The sequence below is a fragment of the Pelophylax lessonae genome, assembly GCF_965119305.1.
Source record: "Pelophylax lessonae genome assembly, chromosome: 2".
In the NCBI taxonomy this organism is placed as follows: Eukaryota; Metazoa; Chordata; class Amphibia; order Anura; family Ranidae; genus Pelophylax; species Pelophylax lessonae.
Genome location: NC_138769.1, coordinates 319969030 through 319981566, shown reverse-complemented (window position 1 = coordinate 319981566; position 12537 = coordinate 319969030). Strand labels below are relative to the sequence as shown.

Genomic DNA, 12537 nt, shown 5'->3' with positions numbered 1-12537 from the left:
GCCGACTGAGGTAATCTGCCTGCCAGTTTTCCACCCTGGGAATGTACACGGCAGAAAGGGCTGGAAGGAAACGTTCTGCCCACCTTAGAATGCCGGCTACCTTTCAAGCCACCAGAACACTTTGTGCCCCTTTTGTGATTGACATAAGCAACGGCCATGGCATTCTCTGACTGAATGCACACTGGACATCCCTAAAGACGATCCGTCCAATGGTCCAGGCAGTCTGATCGCTAGGAGTTCTAAGACATTGATCGGTAGTTTGGACTCTTTCAGTGTCCAGATCCCCTGAGCAGAATTCTTGCCGAGAACATCTCCCCAGGCGGACAGGCTGGCATCCAGGTTACCTCTGTCCAATACAAGGGGAGGAAGGATTTACCCAGCTGAAGCGCTGGAGAGCTAAGCCACCATATCAGAGACTCCTCTGTTCCCCGGCTCAGCCGGATAGGATTGTCCAGAGACTGCAGAGTCTTCTCCCATTTGGCCAGAATCTCCCTTTTGCAGGGACCTTTTATGGAACTGTGCAAACAGAAAAGCCTCGAAGGTAGACCCCATCATGTTCACCTGGACAGCAGGAGATGAATTGTAGCTTGCCATTTCTGGAGTTTGTCCAGAGGAAGGAGCACTCTGGTTAAGGCTGAGATCTCCAAAACACAGGGTAGTATGGCCTGCAAAAGCAACCCTTAAAATTCTGGGGTGACAAGAGACTGCAGTGCCACAAAAACATTCTTCAGAGATAGTTCAGACTCTGAATCTGAGATGGTCACAGAAACTGGTGGCCTGGCCTAAGGGCTCAAAAAGTACAAAGATAGACTGAGGGGGTGGCGCTGGCTTACACTCAAAACCTTTGTAGTGTGAGGAGTAAGGTAAATTCTAGAGTCACTGTAGTAGAGGTCCCTGCCAGGGTAGGGGACTCAGTCTTACCCGACAGAGCTGAAGGAAAACCCAACACTGCAGACCCTATACCTACAGGGCTGCTAAAATCCTGAATCCAGGTGTTTCTTAGAAAACATCAAAACAGGGCCCTGTGCCATTCCCTTCCCCCCCCAAATCATTAGCAGCATAGGCTGGGGTCATCCCTAGTTGTGGACCTGTCCCCACTGTCTATATATAGACAAGCTGCAGCTGTATCAATGTAAATAGACTCAAGAGCAAGATAAAGTCACAGGTACTCACAAACCCAAACTGCTGCTGGTGATAACAGCCGGAGGTGATCCAGAAGTTATTTTTCAACTGCTATCAATGGCTACGGTCTATCTTTGCTCTACATTGTTAAACACTTATGTAGATTTAACTGGACACAATTCCAAAGTTAGAGCTGCAAATACAACCATCAGTAAAACCAAAAAAAAAAAAAAAAAAAAAAAAAAAAATTGATTAACCAGAATATCTTAAACCTGCAAAGTACCTTTGATTTGGTCTCCGTTTTAGGTGTCCCATCTGCTTTGTTGTTCATTTTGGGAGTCTGAGTCAATTTTACATCAGAAAGTCCCATAAGCTCTGGACTGCCAGCCATGCCTGAAAGATACACATTAAACCTCAGCTTAGCTATCAGAAACAAAGGGGTCAGTTTTTGCTACAAGAGACGCACGTCACAGCAAGATGCTAAAATTTCTGAAAATGGAACCATAATCTCACCTGAGTTGTTGGCCATACTGCCTCCCATATATGGGGGTCCCTGTGTATTCATCATTGCCGCCATGCTATTCATTCCCTGGCCATATGGTGGTCCTGCTCCCATCATCGCTCCCTGGTTCATGCTGGGATATCCTGGAGACCTACAAATTATAGTAAGCATTAAAAGCAATTTAAAAAGTTAAAAGCCATTTTTAACCAACAATTTTGAGGTTTGCTCTAAACAAAATCAGGCATAACCCACATACACTCAAATGTCAAGACATTTCCCTTTGCTTACCTGTTTTGTATGGAATTTGCAGTGCCATGCATACCAGCAGCATCTTGTGCTTTGCGATTCATCCCGCCAGGTGGAGGACACATCCCAGATGCGACTTGGGGTGGCATGCTTCCCATGTTAGGCCCATATTGGCGGTTACCCATTGCAGAATGACTCATACGTCCTCCATATTGTGGCATACCTCCCTGCCCATGCATCTGTCCACCTGCAACAAGTGGGGCCATTCCACCTCCAGAATATCCTGCATTGGGCATGGCATTGTAGTTTGGCTGTCGGGGATACCCTCCTATGTGGAAGAGACATTTAATAAGCACATTGTTAAAGGATAAAAAAAAGAAAAAGTTTATATATTTTCATAACACATTACCAATTTATCATCTCTGTATTACTATGATCATATATAGGTGGCTTTTGTTTCAGGCACACAGGTGACCAAGCCCATTCAAGAAAACAAACTTTTCTTCCAGGTGCAGCATATAGCCTCCTACAGACATGAACAGCTGTATTTTGGGTATACAGAAGTGTATAGTGTACAGGTGTAAGCAATACTCGTGTTGTTACACGAGTACCACCCTCTACCCCCAACCATCCACGTCCATCGGCGGTTGTACCAAGCACCTGGACTATTGAGTGTTGAATGCATGCCTTTATTTTAAAAACTGTGGTGATATAGAGCTGCTAAAATCTTTTAGGAAGTAGTCTGTTTTTGCCAGGAACCTGTTCCCACTACTGCTGAAATTGCCTAGGAAGTATTTGTAGCTGCTGACAATTTTTTTCCAACTGACTTAAGATACTTTTTAAGTGTACCTTGGTTGTTAACCAGGGATGCCCATTTCCAGAATAAATGACAACAGGTTCTCCTGTGGTGTATTGTCCACAATTTCACACTGCCAAGTGCCCTAGCTCAGTTCCATCTCAAACTGCAATGCTGATGGCAGTAGGTTGAAAAAAAAAAAAAACAGACTATTTAAGCAGTCACGCTGCCAAAAAGAAAATCATACAAATCTGCACCCGTGTGATATGCATACTGGGAAAATGGGATATTTGACTTACCGTAAAATTAAATTTCTCTGATGTTCATTGACTGACAAAGCTCCTGTCATTCTTGACCATTGGGTTATACTGCCCCCTACAGGAGTAGGATACTAGGCAGAAAACTTCTGGCTACACCCATGGGCAGTCCCAGGGGGTACACACCCTCTCCCTGATATAGTCACTTAGTTTAGTTACAAGCAGTGTCAGAAGAATTATAACTTCACAGAGGGGTGGGTGCTGTGTCAGTCAATGAACATCAGAGAAACGTATTTTACGGTAAGTCAAAAAATTTGATTTTTTACTTACCGTAAAATACATTTCTCCGAGTTCACCGACTGACGTAGCTGCTGCTTTAAATTATAGACTGATGGGTAATAAGCCCCTCCACTAGGAGTGACCAGGTCGAGCCAAAGGCTTTGCCACGCCCAGGGGGGCGGGGTGTCCCTGGGTTATTACCCCTGGCCTCCACGTTGCATCTTCAGTTTAGTTGCAAGCAGTGAACAACAACCAAAACCCAACTATTCAGAGAAAAGAGGGGGTGGGAGCTACGTCCATCGGTGGACTCCGAGAAATGGATTTTACGGTAAGAAAAAAATTTCATTTTCTCTTTCGTCTGAAGGACGTAGATACTGCTTTAAATCATAGACTGATGGGACGTCCAAAAGCAGTAACCACTGGGGAGTGGGGAAAGGACAAACTTAAAAGAATGCAATTCCCACGGCCCTAACATTGCCAACTATATAACATGGAGCCTAACAAGCAACAACTGGGGCTCAATTGTAGCAAAACCATAGGAGAAGGAAAAGTAGACTGCTCCTTAAATGGCGGCCTGCAAAACCTTGCAGCCAAAGGACGCATCCGAGGATGCTAACAGTCACTCTGTAAAACTTGGTGAACGTATGTACAGGTGAACGTATGTACAGACGACCAAGTGGCCCCCTTGCAAACCTGCATCACTGACGTCTGATGGCGGAAACCCCAAGGAGGCACTCAGCGCCGTGTAGAGTGAGCCGTGACAGGGAAAGGAGGAACCTTGTCCTTAAGAGAATACGCCTTCACCACCGTCTGTCTGATCCATCGAGAGATGGTCGCTGCAGACACAGCCTGACCCTTACGGGGTCCATCCGTATTCATAGAGTCCGACTTCCGAAAGGACTCCGTAGTCTCCAGATACACCTGTATCACCCGAACCACATCCAAGCAATGCAAGGCAATTTCCTTAGGATGTGAAGGTTTCGGACAGAGTGACGGAGTACTATGTCTTAGTTCAGATGGAAGTCTGAAACCACCTTGGGAAGAAACGACGGATTAGGCCGTAACACCTTATCCCTGTGTATTACCAGATAAGGAGAGCGGCAAGGAGACAGCTGAAGATTGGAGAGAAAAAATCTGTCTGGCGGACGGGAACGAAACTATCTTGTACCCGGACTGAATTACCTCGTGGACCCACCTGTCGTGCAACAGTGAGGTCCAAGGATACGGGAAGAAACAGACGTCCCCCCACCCCTGAAGTGGGTGGGGGCACCCCTTCAGGCAGAAGGGGTCTGCTTGGAGGTGCTGGGGACAGAGGATTTCAGTTTACCAGCCCACGTTTCCTGGATCCTTTCCCACCCGAAGTCTGTTTGGTTGTCTGCGACCCGGTCGCACGGAAAAGGCGCTTCAGGGCTGTAAAAGGAAGGCCCTGGCTTACACGAGGGAGACTTACCCTTAATCGAGTGAGGAAGGAATGTGCTCTTTCCCCCGTCTTGATCAAGTCATCCAAGGAGGAACCAAAAAGGCGATCACCCGGAAAGGGAAGATCTGCCAGAAGCTTCTTGGGAGCCTGGTCAGCCGACCAGGACTTTAGCCAGATCACACGTCTGATGAACACACTTACCACTGACATTCTGGCCGCGAGCAGAAGAACGTCCAGGTTAATATCGTATACAAATTGCAGAGTCTGCGATAATTGGTCAGCGAGTTCCAGGGGCAGATGACGGTAACAGCGTTACCGTCAGTGCCTCTCTCAGAGCCTTTACCCAAACAGTCTGAGAGACTAGAATGGTAGTCAGGGCAGGCCTGAGAATAGATCCCACTACCGTATACAGGTGTTGAGATAAGACCTCAATACGTCTGTCAACCAGATCAGGGAGAGATGAGGATGCTGCCACCGGTAAAACCGTGGCCTTGTGAATACCGCATATCTGGGGGTCAACCTGAGGGGGGGACCGTCCATTTGTGTAAGATCTCTTCCTCAAACGGGTAGCGTCTAGCCAAACGTTTGGGAATTGCAAGCGTGCGATTAGGTCGTCCCCATTGTTCCTCCACTAAGGCGGACAAGACTTTGGGACAAGTGGAAAACCTTGGCCGATTTCTTTGTTCCTGAAGGATCCAAAAGGATACCAAGGCTCTTCACGATTTAGAAATTGCATCCGTGATTTTTAGGGTGTCCCTCACTGAGGATATCAAAGCATCTACCAGCGCCTTTTCCTGTGCCAAAGCGGGTGTGGAAACATACTCTTCCACGTCAGAAAAGTCTGAATGCGGGGGATGCATCCTCCAAAAGGGGTCTGCATTGCCGGCGACCATTTTGGCCTCAGAATCTGAGGTCTGAGATGAGACAGGCGAGGGCCGAGGGAGTTTCTTCGTAAATGCTGCCGCAATAACTTTGTCCATTTTTCTGGACATTTCTTGCATCACAGACAAAGTCACATCATGAGCATCAGAAGCAGGCCCCAGCGATACATCGGGGGTCGCAGACAAACTTGGGGAATCCATGTTAGACATATGGCCAAACAGTAGGATTGCACAGTAAGAATGTAAGGGGTTAAACAGGAGCAATGGTCTAAGCGGGAGCAATCCGCGCCCAATCGCCAAATATTAACGCCCCTGAGGCTAAGTGAGGTTACAAAGGCACCACGGGTCCCAGCAAGTCCGCCGCTACCGGCGTGCACTGCGGCTTTAAGAGGAGATCGTGATGTACGCAGTGCTACTCCGGGGAATAATCCTAGGCCCCCTAAAGGCCTAAAAAGCCCTGAAACCCCTGAAGATGAAAAGGTGAAGGCTAGGGTAATCAAACTTCTCTAGAGTAGTTACCACATGGAGAACACAGCAAGGTCCATCCAGGAGAAGAGAAGGTAGAAGGAAACGCCCCCGCCAACAAGAGCCAGTAGCTCCTATGTGGTTTTGTCTCAGGCTCCAGCAAAATGGCCACCAGCATTACAGTGATACCCAGGCAGGCTGGTGAGGCCTGTTAAGGCTGCAGGCCACAGTAAAAAGGCGGCATGCGCCAATGTGCACGTGACCTCGGGCCTAGTGGGGCATACCCTAGTAACAGGCCTGAGGGCCCTGGCGGGGGTCATCACGGTGGTTGAAACCCCCCACGGTAGCGGTATGAGGCGCAATCATTTATATTGAATGTGCACTGGGCATCCCTGAAGACGATCCGTCCAATGATCCAGACACAGTCTGATCGCTCGGAGTTCCAGGACATTGATCGGAAAGTCTGGACTCTTCCAGCTGAGCAGAATGCTTGCTGGCGACACCACCCCAGCTGGACAACTGGCATCCATGGTGACCACTTTCCAATACAAGGGGAGGAAGGATTTGCCCTGCTGAAGCACTGGAGAGCGCAGCTATCATATCAGGGACTCCTTTGTTCCCCGACTCAGCCAGATCTGATTGTCGAGAGAGACTGCAGAGTCTTCTAATTTAGTTAGAATGTCCCTTGCAGGGACCTCATAGAACTGTGCATACAGAACCCCGTTGAAGGTAGATACCATCAGGCCCAGCACCCGCATGCAAGTACGGAGGGATGACCATTTGTTGACAGCAGGAGGCAAATTGCAGCCTGCAATTTTTGGAGTACAGAGGAAGAAGCACTCTGGGTACAGCTGAGTCCAGAGTAAAGGTCCAAATAGTTCAGCTTCGTGGACGGAACCAGGGCAGACCTCTAAAAATTCAGAATTCAGCTGAACCCCTGGAGAGTTCAAACTGATCTCCAGGTTCTCCACCAGAGCAGAGGGAGACTCCGCTTGCAAAAGGAGACTGTCCAATTAGCCCAGTACCGCAATCACCCGTTGGCGTAGCAAGGCGAGCACTTGAGCCAACACTTTTGTGAACACCAGCAAGACCAAAGTGTAACGCCACAAACTGATAATGCTCCTCTCCCACAGCAAAGCGGAGAAAAACGCTGGTGAATGGCACACATTGGAATGTGAAAATAGGTATCCTTGTTATCTATAGAGGCAAAGAAATACTCTTGATGCAGGGATGCCACCACCATGCAAATGGACTCCATCCTGAACTTCTGTACCCACACAAAGCAGTTGAGCGCAGTGTTTCTCAACTACGGTCCTCAGGGCACACTAACAGGCCAGATTTTAAGTATTACATTGGGGAGATGCATACTAGAATACTGCAATCACTGAGCAGAAAATGATATCACCTGTGATGTATTTCAGTTTTCTTACAAACCTGGCCTGTTAATGTGCCCTGAGGACCGGAGTTGAGAAATACTGGTTTAGCGCCTTGAGGTCCCCTTCCTGGGGACTGTAAAAAACAGGTTTGAGTAAAAACCCTGAAAAAGTTCGGAAGTCGGTAACAGGAAAATTACCCCTTGAAGGAACAGGTCTTGTACTGTCCCAAACAGGCCCTTGTAAGCAGTGGACAGGCGCAGGTTGGAAGAGAATAAAAACCTTGTCGGGGGACAAGAGTGAAACTCGATCTTGTAACTGAACCGATGACTTCATGGATCCACTTGTCTTGTACCAGGGAAGTCCACTGGTCCGGAAACCAGCAAAGAAATTCCCCCAACCCCCGATACGGGTGAGGGCACACCTTCATGCAGAAAGAGCCTCGCCCACGGGTTAGAAGCCCGCTCTTGCTTTGCCAGCCCAGGTTCATTCGGATCCACCAGAGGCGGCCCTGAAAGGCTTCGAAGCCCTTGTCAGTCAAACTAGAGGGATGAAAAAACTTCTTACGAGCCAAGGAAGGAAGGTCCACGTCTACAACTAGGTTCCTTGCCCTTAGTAGCCTGTGGAAGAAAGGTACTTTCACTCCCACAGACCTTTAAAGATATCATCCAGGGTAGCTCCAAGGTAGCTCCAAACAGACAATCTCCTTGAAAGGGAAGATCAGTTAAAGCCTTTTTAGAAGTCTGGTCCGCAGACCAGCATTTGAGCCAAAAGACACGCTAAAGGACCACCACCAAAACAGAGGCGAGCCGCATCCAAAGAGGCATCACAGATAAATTGCAGCCCCTGGACCAGCTAGCCCGCCAGCTCAGCAAAGGCAGGGGAGCGGTTCTCCCGCCAGGTCAGGGCATAGGAGCTTAGCCCAGTCAAAGTTTGCGACACTAGGGCAATGGTAAATATTGGCCTCCTTGCCGAACAAGCTATGGTGTACATAAAAGCAGGCCACAGCCTCCGCCTTCTTGTCAGCCGGATCCTTAAAAGGCCGGGGATTCTTTCACCGGAATCATGATTGCCTTGCTTATTCTGGAAACCAGAGGGTCCACCACCGGTGGCACAGTCCACTTCTTAAGACTCCTCGTAGTGGTAACACCTAGTAAAGCGCTTCGGAAACCCCGCGGGGACGCTTTGGTCGCCCCCACTCTTTAGCGACAATTCTGTCAAAATAGGCAGGGAAAAGGAAAATCTGTCGCTCTGGATCGCTTGTGAGTGCCAAAGGGTACTTGTGCCTCACCTCTATCGCAACTTCAGCTGCGTCCTCCATCTTTAGGGTCTCACGCACAGATACAATTAGTGCATCTACCAGTGCCTTTTCGTGCGCGGTCGCAGATCTGAAGGAATAATCCAGACCCAGCAGGATGACCCACATCCGCGTCGGCCAAACCAGATTCAGTATATGAAGAGATAGATGAGGCAGGGGAAGGCAGGGAAGCTTTTTGCTAGCCTGACGCCTGCGAGCCGCCTCCACCCGGGGACAAGGGACTCCAGGTCCGCCATCAGTGCATGGATGGTTGGGACCCGGAGGTCCCTGCAGCCTGAGAAAAGGGATCAGGTGGGGAAACGTGATCCCAAAGACTCCATAAATCACCAGGGGGATCCTACAAAAAGTGTAACACTGCTAAGGGACAACCCCCAGCACCACCCGGTCGCCAAGCACAAGGCACAGAGCAATCCTTAGAAATAATGCATTATTTCTATCTACGTCGGCAGTCAGCCCCTCACAGGCAAAGCGAGTGAGGTTCTAGGGAGCGAGCGCCGCTGGATACACGCTCGCTCCCTAGAACCTCACTCGCTTTGCCTGTGAGGGGCTGACTGCCGACGTAGATAGAAATAATGCATTATTTCTAAGGATTGCTCTGTGCCTTGTGCTTGGCGACCGGCGACCGTGGCATAGACACACCCCTAGGGGCTGTCCCTCTAGTCAATACCTCCCTGCACCAGCATTCCCAACTCAGTTTGGTAGCATAGCAGTAAGAGTACACAAAAACCCCAAAAGAGGGGCGGGGGGCGGCAACTGTCGGAGGATTCAGAGAAAACGGAATTTTTGTAAAATCTTACCTGTAAAATTCCTTTCTCTGAGTCCTCCGACAGTCGCCGCCTCTTCATATTCGTCAATGGGACGCAGAGGAAACGCAGGACGCCGCAGGTTTTTCCCTGCAATGCTGATTTTCAGCGCGCTGTTAAGGATCAATGGCGCGATCTGCGCAAACCTTTTGCGGTACCAAGCAAATTCAAGCTGCGTTATCCTTTTTCGCCTGCCACTGATGAAAGGTGGTGTGTGCCTCCACCAGTGGATCATGCAATTGCGGTTTTGAACAAAGCCACTGCGATTCCTGCAGAGGGTTCCCCTGTTTTCCGTGATGCCACGGATAGGAGACTGGAGTCTCTTGCCCGTCATACTTATTCTGTTACGGGTTCTATGCTTAAGGCTCTGTTTGCTTCTCTCATGGCGGCCCAGGGGATCGCAAGTTGGACGCAGATGCTTAGGCGCGTCCTAGTGGCCGACTCGGCCTCGCCGGCGACCCTGGATATGGTGGATCAGATCCACCAGGGTGTCATGTATCTGTGTGATGCGGACCTGGACCTGATTCCGTTGGCTGCACGTGTGCACAGCGTGGCGGTGTTGTCTCGCCGCCTGGTTTGGTTAAAATGTTGGTCGGTGGACCAATCTTCACGTAAGACCTTAGCCAATCTGCCTTATGATGGGTCTCGCTTTTTTGGGGAGTCCCTGGATGTGTTGATTAAGGGGATCACCGGGGGTAAGAGCACTCTCTTGCCCCATTTCCCCAAGGCTAAGGGGGCTTCTGGGAAGAAGCATGCTAATTTTCGGCCCCCTCAGGGGTCCTTTCGTGCCTTTCGGCCGCACTACAAGGGCAAACCGTTCAAAGGTCAAGGCTCTCAGAAGAAGCCCTGGTCTGGTAAACAGAAGTCCGGCCAATCCGGACCTGCAGCCCATAACAGTTCGGCCTGAAGGGGCGCCCTCACCCAGTTTTGGGGTGGGGGGACGCTTGCTCGGTTTTCTTCAGCCCTGGTTGGCCCGTGTGCGGGACAGATGGGTTCTGGAAATCGTTCGATCTGGTTACAAGATCGAGTTTCTCTCTCGGCCGGAGAGCAGATTTTTTCCCTCAAATCTTCAGCTGTCTCCAGAGCGCTTGCGGAACCTGCACCTGGCGGTGCGGGACCTGAGGGCTCAGGGAGTGGTGGTTCCGGTACCTCATCGGGACAGGTTTCGGGGGTTTTATTCCAATCTGTTCACCGTGCCCAGAAAGGAGGGCAAGGTTCGTCCGATTCTGGACTTGAAGGCTCTGAACCGCTCTGTGCGGGTTCGCAAGTTCCGCATGGAATCCCTGCGGTCGGTGGTGGCTGCCCTGGTTCCGGGGGAATTCATGGCCTCCATCGATTTGAAGGATGCGTACCTTCACATCCCCATGTTCGAGGGTCATCAGAGGTACCTTCGATTTGCCATTGCGGAGGATCACTACCAGTTCGTGGCGTTGCCCTTTGGTCTCGCCTCGGCTCCGCGGGTCTTCACCAAGGTGCTTGCACCGGTTCTGGCATTATTGAGGGCCCAGGGCGTTTCTGTCCTGGGGTATCTGGACGACATTCTGGTTCGGTCTGCGACCAGCCAGGGTCTGGAGGAGGACCTGTCTGTCACGATGCAAACTCTGCAGGAGTTTGGTTGGACGATAAATTTTCCAAAGTCGACACTGAGTCTGTCGGTTCGTCTCCCCTATCTGGGAATGATACTGGACTCGGTGCAGGCGAAGGTCTTCCTGCCGGAAGACAAACTCAGCACTCTCCGGGAGGAAGTCAGGTCCCTCAGGGACGTTCCGAACTCGTCTCTGCGGACGTGTATGAGATGTCTGGGATTGATGGTCTCGGCCTTCGAGGCGATTCCTTTCGCACAGTTTCACACGCGGGGTCTCCAAGCGGAGATCCTGTCCAGGTGGGACGGGCGACCTCAATCTCTGGATCTTCAAATCTCGTTGAGTCTTCGCACCAGGGAAAACCTTCTGTGGTGGCTCCAGTCCCCGTTGGTGTCCGGGGGCAAGTCGTTTCGTCCGATCTCGTGGACGGTAATCACCACGGATGCCAGCCTGTCGGGCTGGGGTGGAGTTCTGGGCGTTCTGTCCGCTCAGGGGACTTGGTCGGAGGGGGAGTCTTCCCTTCCGATCAACATTCTGGAATTGCGTGCGATAAGTCTCTGTCTTCATCGCTGGACGGACCGGCTGCAGGGTTGCCCGGTTCGGGTGCAGACGGACAATGCCACGGCGGTGGCCTACATCAACCACCAAGGGGGCACCAGGAGTGCCCGAGCGGCTCGAGAAGTGGCCGACATTCTGTCTTGGGCCGAGACTCATGTCCCGGCGATAACGGCGGTTCACATTCCGGGAGTGGAGAACTGGCAGGCGGACTATCTGAGTCGCCAGGCCCTGGATCAGGGGGAATGGTCTCTCCATCCGGCTGTCTTCCAGACGTTGTGCGCGAAGTGGGGTCTTCCAGATGTGGACCTGTTCGCGTCTCGCCTCAACAACAAGGTGAAGAGGTTCGTGGCAAGGACGCGCGACCCTCGGGCAGACGCGTCGGACGCGTTAGTGGCCCCGTGGCATCAGTACAGGCTGATGTACGCGTTTCCACCGATTCAGTTGCTGTCCAGGTTCCTTCGCAGGTTACACTCGGAACGCAACACGGTGATTCTTGTGGCACCGGACTGGCCTCGCCGGTCCTGGTACGCAGACCTCGTGAATCTGGCGGTCGACGCCCCGTGGCGTCTGCCTCTTCGAGACGATCTACTGTCTCAAGGACCGATATACCATCCTGCTTTACAGTCGCTGGCTTTGACGGCCTGGCTGTTGAGACCGAGGTCCTGAAGGAGAGGGGTCTCTCTCCGGAGGTCGTTCATACTTTAATCAACGCGAGGAAGTCTTCCTCGGGGAAGGTTTATTACCGTACTTGGAAGGCCTATTTTGCCTGGTGTGAGTCCAGGGAGTTTTCACCCCGCACGTACTCGGTGTCCCGTGTGCTGTCTTTCCTTCAAACGGGTGTTGATCAGCGTTTGGCGCTGGCTACGATAAAGGGTCAGGTGTCTGCTCTGGCCGTTCTGTTTCAACGTCCCGTGGCTTCCAACCCATTGGTTGG

General features: G+C 50.9%; 1 protein-coding gene across 1 annotated transcript in view; it reads right to left on the bottom strand.

Annotated features, from left to right (window-relative positions):
* Window positions 1-12537, bottom strand: part of ARID1A (AT-rich interaction domain 1A) — a 258375-nt gene that overhangs the window by 79345 nt on the left and 166493 nt on the right. The window contains exons 8-10 of the mRNA XM_082245747.1: window positions 1913-2198; window positions 1636-1775; window positions 1406-1515 (exon numbers count right to left, since the gene is read on the bottom strand). Coding sequence (XP_082101873.1) covers window positions 1406-1515; window positions 1636-1775; window positions 1913-2198 — 536 coding nt within the window. The remainder of the gene's footprint in view (window positions 1-1405; window positions 1516-1635; window positions 1776-1912; window positions 2199-12537) is intronic.